This window comes from Marmota marmota, unplaced genomic scaffold (genome assembly GCF_001458135.2).
Source record: "Marmota marmota marmota unplaced genomic scaffold, marMar, whole genome shotgun sequence".
In the NCBI taxonomy this organism is placed as follows: Eukaryota; Metazoa; Chordata; class Mammalia; order Rodentia; family Sciuridae; genus Marmota; species Marmota marmota.
The window spans coordinates 28,648,228-28,664,924 of NW_025999949.1; the positions used below are offsets into that span (position 1 = coordinate 28,648,228).

The window sequence follows — 16,697 nt, forward strand, 5'->3', positions numbered from 1 at the left end:
TGTGTAAAGTCCTGACTATGGTGCCTGGCAGAGAGAGGAGGCTTGTCCTTAGCCAGGGTGAGGACTACAGCTGTGTTGATGTGTTACTAGCATCATGTGCAACGGCATAGTGACCAAAACACAGGTCAAGAGCCAAATTGCCTGGGTAGAATTCTGTCTCCATAGAGTGATCCTAGGTAAACTGCTCAGCCTCTCTATGCCACAGCACAGTTTCCTTGTATATAAAGTGGGGCTAAACACAGTAGCTACCCCATGAGGTTGTAGTGAGAATCCAGTGAGAGGGGATCTAGAAGGTGTTGGGAGAGCTGCTGGCACCTAATGACATCTACTGAGATTTCCCCTTTTCCCTCCCTCCTGCCTGCACAGCTGCAGCTGCCCCGTAGATCACCATATCACCAGGCTGCTGAGACCAGCTGCTGGGCTGACATCCAGATCTGTGCCTTTCAAAGTGGATTCCAGTGGAGTGTGATTTGCTTGGGGGATTCATGAAGCCACCTCATAAATGAGGCATGTATTTCTTAATTGCTTTTAAAACATGGACTTAGGCTCCATGTGGATCTAAATCTGAATTCTGGCATCAACATTAAGCAAGATATTCAACCTCCTTGGGTCTCAGCTTTTTCTCATCTTTGAAAGTGGAGGACAGATGTCAACCAGAAGCTGTTTTCTGGAATCTGCCGAGATTCTCCTAACTTTGAGCCTTGAATTTGTTTTCCAATTTCTGGGCCCCAAGAACAGCTCTGATTGAAGAAGGAGCTGCCCAGTGGTGGTATCAGAAATTGGAAAGTGAGGATGATCTCAGTGAGGCTCACATGAAGGTTCACAGCAGCCCGACCCATGGCAGGGGAGCACGGGAGACCTGAGAGGCCTGGTTATGCCCCAGGGATGGGTGCCAACCTTGTGCTTGCCAGGAACCATCAAATAAACCCACCTGAGAGGATGGAGGTTGACTTAAAGATCTCAGTGAGGTAGCTGGTAGAATTTCCAATGATGTCCACAAGGAGGGCTGTGAAATCTGCAAAATGGGTTTAGGAGGCTTAAATTTATCATTCAGAGATTTAGGGGAAAATAGAGTGTATTTGGATTTTTCAGAATAGATTTTACAAGTTTGATTTATTCAATGTACTAAGTAATATTAATTATCATAGAGAGAGAAATTACTAATCATGAAGAAATCCATAAAGGGTCAATTACATACAAGCAGAAAACTTTGTTAAAATTTTGTTATAATCCCCTTTCTCCTTCCATTGCCCTCTTTCCACCCGTTTCTCTGCTAGCAGCAAAGAGATATGAAAGGCTACATCATAGAATAATGGTTTTCTGGGTTTTCCCTCATTATTTCATCTAATTGTTTCAGAGTATCCAATCCTTCTGATGTGAAGCAGACCTATAGATATGTAGTGCAGATTTCCATAATTTTAGAATTTGAATATTCAATATCAAACTTAGTGGTGGGGTTACAAACCCCAGGTTGTCAACAGAGATGAAGTGCTTTATAAGTATCCTTTATAAAGAGCCTCTCCTTCTGTCCACTTGGCTAAGAGGGAAGATGGGGGTAGACTGGGAGATTTTCACAATAATCCAGGTAATAGAATCATTGAGAACTTTTTGTCTGGGCAAGATTTGGACAGGAGCATTGGTTGGCATGTTGGCACCATTGGTCAATAAAACTTCTTACCATGCTCCTTGTTAAACAGCTGCCACCTCCATTCATTCATAGCTTTCCAGGACCCAACATGTTGGCACTTTAAATGAGAAAGTCCTGCTATAGGAGCTTCAGACAGTGATTTTCTAGAGGAAGTTTCTTGGGTGAAGCATGATTTCCTACCCAACCTTGCACAAAAGTGTTTTTCACTAAGTAATAGGATTATGAGTTTGGACAGGAGCAAGCTGACTAGAAAACACAAAACTCATATATTCAAGAAAATGTCACATGACAATCCATGGTTTGTTTGTGCACCAAGAGGAAGTGGGCATCCCTATGTGGGAGGCAGAGCCAGGATGTGTTCTACTACATCCACATGCTGAGTTTCCTGGAGCAAAAGGTGGTAATGAACCTATGCGGATGTAGACACCTGTCCATGCAGCAAGTTGGTAAACCTGGGCATCCTCCTTTCTACATCTATGCAGAAACTAAAGAAGGCTAAGTATCTCATTACTTACTCCATCTATTTCTCAAAATTCTTCTTTGTTTATCAATTCATTTATTTAATAAATGCTCATTGAGTCTTTGCAGTGTGTCAAGCACCTGCTAGGTACTGAAGAGTTTTGTAAAACATGCAGAAAAAGCTGAAGTTAGAGTGAAACAGACTCAGAAAGAGGACAGTGATGTGCAAGGTTGGGATGCACTAAGAATAATGCACAGAAGCTGTGTGCACGGCTCTGGAGCCAGACACCAATGATGGGGCCATGTTCTTCCCAAGGCTCAGAGGGAAGATGAGATTTCCCAAGATCTGACAGTATGTGGCAAAGCCTGGATTTTAGCTGAGGTCTGCCTTGGGCCAGAGCTTCCCCTCTTCCCTGTATTCCCACCTTCATTCATACAGCCTCTTACTCAACTCCTCAGCCAACTTCCCCTTTAGAATCCCTTCCACTCTCTATTAGCAGCTTGGAGGAGAAAACTGTTATTAGTACTTCCAAAATCTTCTTTGTTTTAATGAAAATTTTATTATCTAATTTACTAAAAATGCTCACAGAGAAATTATTTCTGACTTCATTCATGTATAAATAGGAGGTAGGTAAAAATCCTTTTTATCTATCCAATTGGTAATCATTTAAGACTGTTTCTTAATACTCAAGGTGGCATGGGTTTGGAAAAATTATGCATTGAAATATTGTAGATAAGAGTGTAAACTTATGCTCGATTTCTAGAAGAAATTTCAGCAATTTAGATCACCACAAAATTGTTTCCCTGTCAGCCAACAACTCGGTTTCAAGGGCTATCTCCTACAGGGATAATTGGGCAAATAGTCCAGCGAGTCTACCCAGGTGTGTTATGGCATTGCTTAAAATTGTAAAAATATCAGGAATCAGCAGTTTATATCAAGAGGAGATAAATTAAGTAAATTATGTAACTTCTTTCCATGAATACCATGAATTCATACAAGGTGAGGAACACATACATCTTGAAAATGGAGTTGTTTTAAAGAAATCCTCTCCCAAATTCTTTTAGTAAGAGAACATCCAATTTCAGCTGGAGAAATACTGGGTTAGTGTAATGACTACACTTTCAAACTTGCTTTGCAGGTGGGTGTGGTCATGGCACTAAATTCTGGGCAATATAAAGTGAGAGAGAGGAAATTTAAAACATGTCTATGCTATGCACAAATAGTACTGCCTTCCAACACATCTCTCCCCATCCTTTTAACTGGAGGGTGGGGTAGCCACAGCCACCTTGCACTTTGACAAGGACAGTATCATTTGGGAGGCAGAACAACAAGTTAGAAGGACCTGGGCCACAATCATCAAATGACCAGTGCAGCTCTGGCATGCCCACTCACATGGTCATGCATGAAGGCAATTCTCTATTGCTTCTTTATGCCACCCTATTTGGGGGCCATTTGTTGTAGTAGCCCAGCCTGTATTCTAAATAATGCAGAGAGTGGGTTCCTATATATAGGGTGGAATGGCTTGATAGATGGGTAGGTATTTGGAATGCGTAAGCATGTTAGATGACTGGTGGAAGGTGGTTAGGCAGATAGATTAGGTAGCCTTAGAGAGAGTCCATCAGAATGTTAATAGTGACCACCTATGGATGTTGTGCTTTCAGCTACTCCTGGTTTCTTGGTTACATTTGTCCACGTTGCATGACATCTTGACATCATAGTATGTTGAAAATCTAAACTATTTCATATGAGGGGAAAAAGAGAGAATATGTGAATCTACCTTCAAAGGAGGGCTCTATGTTAGAGTTGAGAATACTAAAAAAAAAAAGATCCAATCTGAAGATTATCCAGAGAGACATCCCCTCGAAGGCTTTGAGCAACGGCACAGTGTTGGCCCAGGAGCACAGGCCCTCACGGCAGCTGTCTGAGGGGGAGAAGTGTCAGGCTCATTGCTCCTTTTCACACCCTGGGGAAATCGCTGTGGCTTACACAGCAGCAACACAACATGCTATTTTATCAGTAGACAGCAATCAATTATTTTCAAATAATTATTTCAAGTTTATGGAAGTATGCTTTGGTTCATGAAGTACAATTAAAACTGTCTCTAGGCAGGTGTGACTTCAAATTTTCTTTCTTTCTTTCACACATCAGGATAAAGATTCACCCAGCACAAACCTTGAACTGCAAGGCTAATGAGATGGTAAGAAAGACATGATTATGGAGAACTTTCTTCCTCTCAAATGTATTTTGTTAGATCCCAAAGATTCAAAACAACCTTGAACCAAAAGAGCAATGCTAGAGACATCACAATGCCTGATTTCAAATACACTACAGTAACAAAAGCAGCATGGCACTGCCCCAGAAACAGGCACATTGACCAGTGGAATGGAATAGAAGACACAGGACGAACCCAGGCAGCTACAGCCATCTGGATCCTGACAAAGGGGCCAAAATCATTGGAAGGAGATAGCCTCTTCAACAAATAGTGCTAGACACTGGTCATCCATGTGGAGGTGACTAAAATTAAATCCTATCTCTCACTTCACAAAAGTCAACTAAATATGGACTGAAGACCTAAACATAAGATCCCAAACTTGGAAACTGCTAGAAGAAAACACAGGAGAAGCACTTCAAGGGGTAGTCACAGGCAATGACTTCCAGAACAGGGCTCCAGTAGCTCAGGAAATAACAGCAAGCACCAACTAATGGGGCAGCATCGGATTTAAAAACTTCTGCACAGCACCACACAGTGAAGAGAGACCCTGCAGAATGGGAAAAATCTTTGCCAGTTCTTCTTCTGATCGGGGGACTCACATCCAAAATACACAAAGAACTTAGAAAGCCTCACACCAAAAAACAAAATAAAACAAACAACCCAATGAATATAAGTAGGCAAACAAACTGAGCAAAGACTTCTCAAAAAAAGAAATACAAATGGCCAATAATTATATGCAAAAAAAGTTCTACATCTTTAGCCATCAGGGAAATGCATATCAAAATTACATTGAGATGCCATCTCAACTGGCAGAAGAGCTGTCATCAAGATACAATAAACGATGCACATGCTGGCAAGGACATGGGGGAAAGGGACCGATATACACTGCTGGAGCAAGGTGTAGTTAGTTCAGCTACTACAGAAATCAGTATGGAGGTTCCTCAGAAAACTAAAAATAAAACCATCCTATGATCCAGCTACTCCTCAGCACATACCTGAAGGAATTAAAGTCCCAGACTCTCGATAACTGCATTCCCACAGCCATTGCAACACAATTCACAGCAGCCAAGTTGCAGAAGGAACATGGACACTGTCAATGGACGAATGGATAAAGAAAATGTGGTGTCTATATACTCAGTGGTGCGTTCTCAGCCACAGAGAAGAAACCAGATCATTTGCAGGAAAATGGATGTAACAGGAGATCATAAGACAACTCAGAGTGACAAGTGCCACATTTTTCCTAACTGTGGGGTCCAGGAGGGAACTAAAACATGAGAGCTCCAGGAAGACTATCACGGAAGAGGAAGGGTGACAGTACAACAGGGTCCCTTCAGGCTCTGATACACACCTTGCTGCTCCACCTGGCTTATTTTAAAACTCGCGCCAGTTTTTGCTTTCCTTCCCTAACACAGGGTGAAAGTAGACTAACACTTGTCCATCCAGGTTCATCTATCATGTCCCCCACTGCATGGAAGAGTGTCCCTGCCCACAAGAGTAAAGAAGCCCCCATCCCGGGACCAGGAGCAAGGGCTCCCCCGTGGACACCTGATGGACACTGATTAATTATATCTGCTGATAACTTGTGGACCCGGGCCCTTGTTTTCCTCTTTTAAAAGCCCGGGGGTGTCCTGACAATGGGAATCACAGCTCTGGGACAGGAGTGCCTGATGTTTCTCCTTTGTTAGCAAATCACTGAACTTTTTCCTTTTTCCCAGACCTTGTCCTCACTATTGGATCAGCAATGGAGACACGGACTGAGTTTCGGTATCAGGGTAGGGTAGGTGGATATCATCAAAGGATGTCATTTGCAGGTACCAATATGCCACAATGAAACCCATTATTCTATGTAGTTTCTTGAAATTTGCAGGGTGAGTTTAATAAGATAAGACATATTAAGTACTCTGTGCAGGGTCTGGCACAGAGTACTGATATTATAGTAAATCTTAATAATTATTATCTTTAAAACTTTCAGTGTTGGTTTAGAAATTCCACTTTGGGGAGTCTGCATTCCTAAAATAATCTGAAACAGGGAGAAACTTTATACACAAAGATGTTCAGTGCAGGATGGTTTATATTGGGAACAACCTAAAATCTACCCAAAAGTCCAACCACCATTAAGGAAATGCTCATATTCACAGATCGCACAGCCAGTGCTAATGCCTGCCAGAGTTTGTCATTCCATGGAAAGCATTTTATATTCTGTTAAATGGGAAAGGAGAGAAGGTTTTAGCAGCTTTCTGTCCTCGATTCCTTCACCATCTCTTCTTCAGCAGACGAATTCCTTATGGTGCAGTTCCCACTTGCTGCTGCTCTGTTCAAGACTACAGCTTCCTTTATATTCAGAGGGAAACTTGGAAATCCTTGAGCAGGCTATAAACTCCCACATGACCTGCAGCATCCTCTGCACCCCACCCTCGCCTATTGAGCTCATTTCCCATGACTCTCGACCTGGATCACCTGCTCCAGACACACTGGACCTTTGCCCTCCACTACCTGAACATCGGCCCTTGTTTCCTTGGAGATTCTCCTGCTACCCTGCACACAGCAGCAACTCTGCCCCATGGCTCTCTTGCCCTTCCCCTGCTTCTTTGTCCTCACGGTCAGGCAGTCAGTCCTGTGCATTTCCAAATTATTCACTTACTCTCTGTCCCTGCCTCTTAGCTCTGGAGAGCAGGGCTGTGTCTACTTTGGGGTCCTGAACACCTGCAAAAGTGCCTGGGTCATAGTATGTGCTCAATAAAGAATTTGTTGAATGCATGAAGTAGTGGGAATAATTTTACTTCTATTTTTCAAAATTCTGTAAATATAAGGATCATGGATACACTCTTAATGAAAAAAAAATCAAGATAAAACAAGTCTCCATTTAATAGCAGTCTCTACTCCAAACCACAGACTCCAGAAATAGCTGATCTAGTGTCCAGATACGTACAATGTTTTCATCAATAATAGTGTATTCTATGTGTCACTTTGTAATTTTTTTTCCCTTTTCTCTTCTTTTTGTTTCTTGCAGTGCCAGGGAGCAAACACAGGGCTTCACATAGGCAAGGCAAGTGCCCTACCAGGGAACTACATTCCCAGCCCCTGCGACCTTCTTTTTCTAACTCAAAGTTTCTGGGACATTTTTCGATGCAGAGGAAACATCTGGCCACACCCACTCATCTGTGGGTTGTCTGTGGCTGTTTTCCAAAGCTTGATCACACATAGCCCATCTTCCTGATGACAGATGGTCACGCTGTTCCCTGATGGTGCTGTGTGAACCTTGTCTTTGCCCCTTTGTGCACACACAGCCATTCCTCTACAGTAAAACCAAGCAAGTAACTTTCTGGGACAATGAATGTGAATATATTTAAACACAAAAGATCTCACTGTATTTTCCTACCTTACAACAAAGGGCGGGGGACATGTTTAAAAGGGCACAAGAGAAATTGGAAACTCGGTTGAGTCTTGCAGCCGGCTCCACCCACCTGATAAGTCGTTGGTGCGGTTGTTTAAGCAGTAGCAGTACCTTGTGGGGAATCTGGCCGGGTCCACTGTCTTCAGGTTAGAAACTGTGAAGAGAAGCCATCACACAGTGGCCCGACACCGGCTGGCCTTCCCCACCAGGAGCACCACCGGGAAGGGCCAGCGGCACTCACTGTTATAAATGGCCACTGAAAACTTGTGGAAGGCGAAGGAGCTGTAGGAGGTGATGCTCAGCAAGGAGAGGAACTTCTTGCTATCTGTCCAGAGATGGAGATGAAAACACAGACCATAATAATAAATAAACACTATTCGCGAGTAAACAGACAGTAAAATTAATAGCATAATAAGCCAATGATGAAAGTGAACACAAATAATAAAACAACAAAAAACAAACAACCCGCTGCCGTCCGCCTTCCCCTGGCTCTGCTGTCTTTCCGAAGCCTTGGCGACTCTTTGAGTAGGAATCCCAAGCATGGTAGTTCCCTGAAGCTGCTGTCACCAATTCCCACAAACTTGGTGGCTTTGAACAGCAGAAATTTGTGCTGCCACAGTTCTGGAAAACTAGGGAGGTGGGTGTGCCTAGGATTCTGAATTTTAACAAGTGCCTGAAGTAAACTTTTATTTGTGTGACTGTGACCCACCAGGATAGTGGCAGGGACAGTAGAACTGATGAGGCCCATTCTGCCTCAGTTCCTGGACACAATCCCTTAGGGCCTGATTCCATACACTAGGTGGGAAGCCCTGACCGTGTCCTGTGAGCTCCTTGGGATATGGGTTCTGCAATAGTCTGAATATGCAAGCACTCAGTTCCTCGAGGTTTTCTGACGGTAAGAATTACCAAAGGCCTATGGTAAAAATGTACTTTCAGAGTCACAACTAAGACTAAATGAACCAGAATCTCCAGGCCAAGGGTCTGGGAGCCACATATTTAATAGATGCTCCAGGTGTTTCTGATCATGCAGCAAGTTTGGAAAACCTTGGGTGAGCTCATGGGCTTGGCTTAAACTGACCTGAATTCCAGTCTGAATGGCAGGGGTGTGCCTGGGTTTCTGTGTCTGTGAAATGGGAGTGGGAGCACCTTCTCGTAGGGCTATGCAGGTTAGATTAGGCATCGAAGAGGCTGAGCTCCTGAAGGTGCCAGTCACAGCTTTTGATTCTGCACCACTCTGCAGAGCCTGGTGCAGGGCCTTGCAGGGGACAGGATGGGGTTAACAGGAGCTCCGGCATGCAGCCTGTCCTGCTGTCTGCTGCTTCAGTCTCTCCAGAGTTGGCACGATGATCCATCACTCCCTGCTATGGTACATGTCCCCAGGCAGCTCTATTGAAGGCAGCTCTGATGTGAGCAGCATGAGGGGGGGCCATATCTTTGCGGCTAGAGCTTCACACATTGAGATGGGGATGGAATAAGCCCTCAAATAACGTTGGATAAGTAAATGACTAAGTGGACGGGTATAAAGCCACCGAATACAGTTGTGTAGTGTGTGTACTGCACCATCCTAGGGAATGCCATGAACACAGACCTCAGTATTTGAATGAGGCTCTTCAGCTCCCTGGCCCTGCAGGGCTTCTCCATTCTCTGCTTGTCATGGTTGCCGCTTACTTTACCTCTTCACCTCCCAGAATATGAGTCCTTCAGGACAGGGATCTTTGCTGGATTTGTTCACTGTTTTGCCACCAATACTTAGAATAGGGAGTACCTGGTACATGACAGGTGCTTCACAAATATTTATTGAACGAAGTGTAATATAGATAATGAAGTAAAGACTGGGCTTTGCTTTCATGCTTTGCCTCATTTTAGCAGGTCCTACTTCTAGCCATCTACTTCCTAATTCTTATTATAGTAGATTCATATATTCCCATTTATTAAGTATATACTATCTAAAAGAACATAGAAAGGAAGTTGATTGCAATGGTATTGTACGCACTCAGTAGGACTCATTATGCTTTAAGGAGAGAAATTCTGGATCATATTAACTTATCCAATGGATAATTATTGCTAGTTTACGGCTATAAGAGTTCTGTTTATGACCACTGCCTATACAGCGTGTCTGGGGTGTAGTTTGCTTTCAGAATGCTGGCAGACTCTTACCTCTCACTGGTATTTTCAGTCTCCTTGTGAGTTAGATAGCACTCTGTATTCTCCCCGCTCCGCCCGCCCCCAGTATGGAGAGACCGAGGCACAGTGGAGGGGTGTATCTGGCCCAAGTGGCAGACGGGTCCAGAAGAGAAGGTGTAGAGGGTGCGGACAGCAGTCCTTACCTTTTAAAGCTCTGCTCAGCATCCCGTTCACGAGCTCCGTCAAGTTCAGTGCCGACAGATCCACAGACCTTGCAGGGACCTCTGGAAGAGGTGAAAAGGCAAGGCTGCCCGCCGGCTGTCCTCGCACAGAGGCAGCCTCTCCTTTCTAAAGGGCAGGCAGATGAACTTTCACTTTGGCTGGGGGCTGCACACGTGCCCAGTGCTAGGCACAGGGGGCTTGAAGACAAGGGGAGGTTTCTACCAGGAAGTAAAGAGGCGACAGTCAACCACACACATGGTGACCAACATGGTGACCAAATGAAGCCCCCAAACCCTCAGGAATGTTTCACTTCTACCTTGGAGGGGCTCGGGGTTGGTGGGACACCTGTCACCTGTAACCGGAAGCCCAAGGATATCACAGGGGGTCTAGGTGGCTCTGAATTTGGAAATAAGTGCTTGTGTGAAAGAGGGGTATAAATCCTGATGGGCCACTGACATCACCGGAGAAGATTTGGTTTCAAAGTCCACGATTTTGATGCTTGGGCTCCCTCCTCAGAGCTCCAGGTTTCATAGGTCATCAGTATGAAAAAGGAAAACCCCCAGGTATCAATGTGTGCAGCCACGTGGACGGACACTGCCAGGGGAAACCTTCTTCTCCCAAGTGTTGCTTGAAACTGAGTGGACCTGGCAGCAACGGTGCTCCATGCTCCTCTTAATACTGCTGCAAGCCTTGTCTTCAAATTATACTAAATGCTCACTTAACAATTAGAGATGCTGCTACCCCTACTGTCGGGGAGGTTCAGGGAGGTGGTAGAATTTGCAGCAGCCCATATCTGTGTGAAGTGGTAGGGGGGAGACTCACCGGTGTTAGCGAGAAATGCCACCCCCTTTTCCTTTCTCTCTTCTCTTCTAAGGACAGACACTAGGAAGGAGAAAGTTTTCATGACCGAAATGCAACTCCCCATTCCCAGCCTCAGGGAGCTGGAGAAGTTGGAGCCCTGCTGTAGCTGGCCTCAGGCTCCGCAGTATAATAAGGTCCCTGGGGGAAACTGAGAAAGGCAGGTCCAGAGTCCTCTTGCAGGCACCCTCACCTCCTAATTTTAATTTCCCAGGGATGGGTATGGCCTGAAAATCTACATCTTTAATAAATATAAAAGATGATTACAATACAGAGAGTCTAATCTACCCAACTCCTTAACTGGGTCAGGAAACTGAGCACAGCAAGAACTTGCCTTCACTGTACCAATGAGCAATGGTAACAAAGGGCTTAGAATCGACTTCCTAGAACTGCAGAGAAGAGGTCCCTCCACAGCATCAGGTTGCTTGTCTACTTGGCAAAGTTTGTGATGTCCAAGAAAATATAAAAGGAAATTTTGAAATGTCAAAAGCATTCATTCATTTATTCAACAGATACTCATGGAGGGCCTAGCAAGGTGCTAGGTGTGGGGTACAATGAGGTAAACTGGAAATAATCGTCTCTACTTCCAGTAAGTTTCCTGTCTGTGGCTTGGGCAGCAGGAGTTCACCTGTAATGACAGGTGACATGGAATGACAGGGAACAGCAGGGTGCTGTCAGCACTCTTCTGAGCTCACTGAGCTGGGAATGGAGAAGGCCTCCTGAGGAAATGACTGACCTGGAGGATCAGTTAGCTTGCATTAGAGGAGTTACTGCCACACTATATCTGCTGCTGTCCTTGCTGCAGCCATAATTAAACGTTAATGCTGGGCTGCGGTTGTGGCTCAGCGGTAGAGCGCTCGCCTAGCACATTCGAGGCCCCGAGTTGGATCCTCAGCACCACATAAAAATAAATAAAGGTATTGTGTCCAACTACAACTAAAAAATAAAAAGTTGATGCTTATTTTCCACGTACATTTATATGGAGAGGGTGATTTATGTCCATTTTATAGATGGAAGAACCAAAGGCCCAGAGAGTCTGAAAGAGGTACCCAGTGCTCCAGAGAAGCCAGGGTTAGCCTAGTTACCTGTTGCTCCTGGGAGAGCCCCATCTTTCTCCTTATTAATGCCTCTGTTTCCAGACACTGAAATAAAAATTTTTATCAGGAAATTAGTATCCTGGAAGTGTAGCTCCATATAATTTATCCATCTGAAGGGGGAGAAAATTGAGATGCATAAAAGTTAAACCCATAGCCAGCTAGAGGCTAAGATAAAACCCTCTGCTTGACCGTGCTGCTTCCACCTGCTTTTTTTTTTTTAATTTCATTTTAGTGTGATAAGAACAATTAATATGAAGTCTACCCCCAACCACATTTTTCAGGCACAGTATGGTATCATTAGCCATAGGCGCTGTGTTGTACGGCAGAGCTCTAGAACTCCTTCATCTTGTAAATCTGAAACTTTATACATGTTGAACGACAAACTCCGCGTCCTTCCTCCTCCAACCCTGGTGACCGCCTTTCTCCTCTCTGTGCCTGTGAGCCTCCCTCTTCCAGAGTCCTCATGTAAGTGCCCTGCTGTGGCTGGCTTATTCCATGGAACACTATGTCCTCAGAATTCATCTGTGTTGTTGCAAAAGGAAGGATTTTCTTCTCTCAAAATTGAATCATATTCCATTCTATGTATAGGCCATAAGTTCTTATCCATCCATCCACCGATGGCTAGGTAGCCTGTGCCCTCCAGCTTTTCAAGTATCCTACTGAAGCTGAGGTCAGGTCAACTTTTGGCTGCTTACACCATTGTGGCTTTTTAACAGTTATCAAAGTTTTTTTGGTTAAATACCAGATATTCCGGGGTTAGAGACACATGGGGGCTATGAATTCCCTTTCTCATAATGTGGCTGCCAGAGGTAGAGGGGCTATGTTACAACAAAAGGAACTTTGAGACAAACATAAATTATTAAGCAGGTCAAGCTGTCAAATAACTTGTTCACTGGCTTGGAGAGTCCAGCTCTGTCTCCTCAGGTGCTCTGAGTAGCACTGTACCTGCACAGTCCGCCCTGGAGCAGCCCCTGAGATCTGGGGTGGGGGGTACCCCCAGACCTGCCGGCTACCCACCCAGCAGCAGCAGCCTCTGTGCAGGGTACAGGGCTACTGAGGGCTGCTGCCTGGCATGATGCCCACACCTTTCTGCCACCGTGGTCAGCCTGGTTCAGTCTTTCTGACCATAATTCATTCTCTCTCTCTCTCTGTCTCTCTCTCTCTCTTTCTCTCTTTCTCTTTTATTATTAGTTTGCTATTTTAAGTAAATAAATCTACTCACATTGTTTTTACTTCCATAAATTTAGGTGTATTCTCATTGATTTGATAGTAATAATCTTAGATTTAATAGAATCTAATAAAGCATACATGATTCCTGCAAAATAATCTCTCAGAAATAAATGGAATGGCTTCAATGAGTCCATCCCATCTTCTTGAATTCATACTTATGGACTATGCATATGAAAATAAATATTAAATTAAAATTATGCTCCCATAATTATTATATTTTCTGACCATAATTCTTGAACAGACTCCTTTTACTTAAAAAAAATTATGCCTAGCACTCCTTTTTCTAACTGCAAATCCTTGGGTGGATTTTAGTAACACTATTTGAAGTGTGAACTAAATACCCCTGAAGCACAAATTATGGAATAAGATGTTATACACAGAAGCATTTTTCAAATAAATTTCTGGATAGATTATATAAATTCATTATTCTATTCTATTTTTGGATAAAAAAGCAACCTTGTAGAATGGGTAGCTCAGTGGTGGAGTGCTTGGTTAGCATGTGGGAGACCCTGGGCTCCATCCCCAGCACCTCCAAAACACAAGCAGACAGTGGTATCTTTACAACGGAAGGTACCTGACACATCTCATGCTTCTTCACACTGAGTATTTTATCACCTCTCATCCTTTATGATTATCTACAGAACAGGAACTGTGTTTTCATTTGAGGAGGAGAAAATTGGAAGTTCAAATAGGGTTAATATTCATGAAAAATGATCCTACTTGTTCACATATTGGTGCTCTGGCATCCTTAGGGAAAGGGGAGGAGTGGGCTGGGGAAGCTTTTTATCTTTATATACCTTTGAACCTTGTGTAATTGAATTATGTGAGTGTTCTAACTAATTAAAGATAAAAATTTAGAAAATTAAAAGTAATTTTCATGCCTCTCCCCCGAAAAAAGCATATAAAAATTATTTGCTTATTTATCAAAAATTTAGGTCAGGCTTGGTGGCTCACGCCTGTAACCCCAGTAAGTCTGGATGCTGAGGCAGGAGGATCAGAAGTTCAGGGACAGCCTGTCAACTTAGAGACACTCTGTGTCAAAATAAGAAAAAATAGGAAGAGAGCATTGCTCCCTGACTCTGTTCCGTACAGTGCCAGGTATTCGTCATCTCTGCACAGCCAGTTTCATACCATCACAAAGGAAAGGCAAAGAGAGATGAAACTATTACGAAGGTGATGATGGCCAATGACAATACTTCCCATTATAAAACCTTCTGTCACTGGTGGAATGTCAGATCGGTCTTGGTGATTTCATAAGATTGTGAGAGAATCCAAGTATCCAACAAGCCATAGGGTCAGCTGCCGCCCATGGGAATGATGACGGTGACTGTCAGAGCGTTAGCTGCAGACTTAGTCTCCGGCCATGGAGAAAGAAGGGAGGCACAGAGGGTCATGGAATTTGCCCAAGAATGATGAGCGTAGGAGGAGACCCTGCCCATTTACCTGTTATAGGTAGGAAGGTCATTCCCTTTTCTTTCATAGGTAGGAAGGTCATTCCCTTTTCTTTCTTGGATTCTCCCTTAACGCCAGACACTAAAGTAAAAAATGTTTCAACAGAGAAATTATAACCCAGAGGTAACATCAGAGAGAATTTAAATTGAATTGCCCATTTTATAGATGAGAAAATTATAATCTGAAATTGTGATTTGCTTAAAATCCCACATGTAGTCTGCTCATTCGTCCAATCATTAGCCATCAAATACTTAGTGACGAACTGTTAGAACACTAGAACTTGATGACACCATGGAGCAACAGGGTCTGCTCAGTGTTGTGAGTGTGGACTGTGAGTGGGGACAGCAGGAGCCTGATCTCATGTCAGTGACCCGGAGGCCTTCGTGTAAGTGTGTGTGTGTGTGTGTGTGTGTGTGTGTTGGGGGGGCGTTAAGCCCTGACTTGAAGGATGAATCGTGTTTGAGTAGGATTTAGCTGGCCGAGAGGGCGTTCCATGGGCAGGGTAGCATAGCCAAAGGCCTGCAGTGGGCACATCACTTTGAAGAACTGACAGAAGGCCAAGGTGATGGAGCCCATGGGAGAAAAGAGGTGGGGATTTGTAGGAACGGGTGAAGGTGAGAAAAGAAGGGCCTGTGGAGCACCTGGGGCTCAGGATAGTCCCCTGAAGTAGGGCGTCATTGAGTGATGTTTGGGGAGTGAAGGAGAGAAATGGGAGGAGGAAACAAAACATAAAAACCAAAATGGACTTACAGTGGCCATTTTGATCAGATTCATTTAGGGTTAGGGTTGAAACATTGGCTGCTGAGATTCTCAAAGCACAATGAATACCCAAATTTCCTATATAGAGCAGATACTTCTGGAACTGACCAGACCTACCTGTGTTCCCGAGGGACAGGACACAGGCAAGTCCCATGCACAGCCTTAGTGGGGGCCCATGCAGCAGGAAGCTTGGCATGTTGTGATCCTCTGGCCACCTGGAAGCAGACAAGTTGGCACTTAGAGGGAATAGGGTTGAATATTAAAAACATGGATGCAGAATGTACTTTGAGAGCAGCACATGGGGAGTCATTAGAATAACAATCTGAAAAAGGCTTTGAAGTAGTTAGTATAGGTTGGGTTAAGCTGAGATAACAATATTAACCCCATTATTGTCTCAGCTTAATTCAACAAGAAAACTGATTTCTTGTATATAATCCACACTTGACTAAAAACAATTTGATAGTGAGCATGGACTCACTGGGCACGGGCAGGAGGGGCCCTAGTTGGTGCTTCTCCCTCTTCATGGAAAATTGCATTTTGAAAGGTTTTGCTTACGTTAGGAATGAAAATTCCTGTGGAGTTTTCTGGAGATTTCCCAGAAAACATTTTAATTGCTTTTTTATTCTTGGTAGGTGCCTGACTGGTGTTTCTTCTAAATGCCACTCTAAACAAAGACAGACCTTACAAAGAATCAAAAGGCTGGGGTTTCTTGGAGTTCTTTTTGGAGTTCTCTTATCCCTGCTCCACCCCAACACTGAAAGCATCTGTGATCAAGTTCCTCACACACAGATTTCGAGGGTCGTATTGAGAACATCACACCAGGCGTTAGGCCCAGGCTGCAACAGAGGGATGGGTTAGTCATGCCTTTCTCCTCAAGTTGTAAGCCACTGGGAGGAAATAGACGCATCTCCAGCTCATTCACACTGGAGGCCACCTGTGCTAAGACCTCCAAAGGGAGAGAGAGGGAGAAGGAAAGAGGCTGGGGAGGCCAGGAAATGTGGAGAACTAGGTGTAGACTCTTCCTAGTGCCTCTGCTGCTGGGGAAGCTTTGCCCACCGGCCTCTCTGAGTGTCACTCACAGAATGGACAGTCACGGCTCTCTCTGTGTTTCCTGAAGATTCAGTGAGATGGTGAAACACAGTGCCTAGTGCAGGCTCTGGGATGGGGTAGCTACTTGGGAATCTGAATTTCTGTCTTGTTATCTTTTCTCTTCTTCCTCTTCCTCTTCTGTGTCTGTGCTG

At 44.1% G+C, this 16,697-nt stretch overlaps 1 protein-coding gene across 1 annotated transcript in view; it reads right to left on the reverse strand.

Annotated features, from left to right (window-relative positions):
* Nucleotides 1-15,652, reverse strand: part of Hhla1 (HERV-H LTR-associating 1) — a 32,345-nt gene extending 16,693 nt beyond the window's left edge. The window contains exons 1-7 of the mRNA XM_015486656.2: nt 15,574-15,652; nt 14,689-14,778; nt 10,883-10,942; nt 10,042-10,122; nt 7,956-8,039; nt 7,785-7,868; nt 932-1,015 (exon numbers count right to left, since the gene is read on the reverse strand). Coding sequence (XP_015342142.1) covers nt 932-1,015; nt 7,785-7,868; nt 7,956-8,039; nt 10,042-10,122; nt 10,883-10,942; nt 14,689-14,778; nt 15,574-15,652 — 562 coding nt within the window. The remainder of the gene's footprint in view (nt 1-931; nt 1,016-7,784; nt 7,869-7,955; nt 8,040-10,041; nt 10,123-10,882; nt 10,943-14,688; nt 14,779-15,573) is intronic.
* Between the last annotated feature and the right edge of the window lie 1,045 nt (nt 15,653-16,697).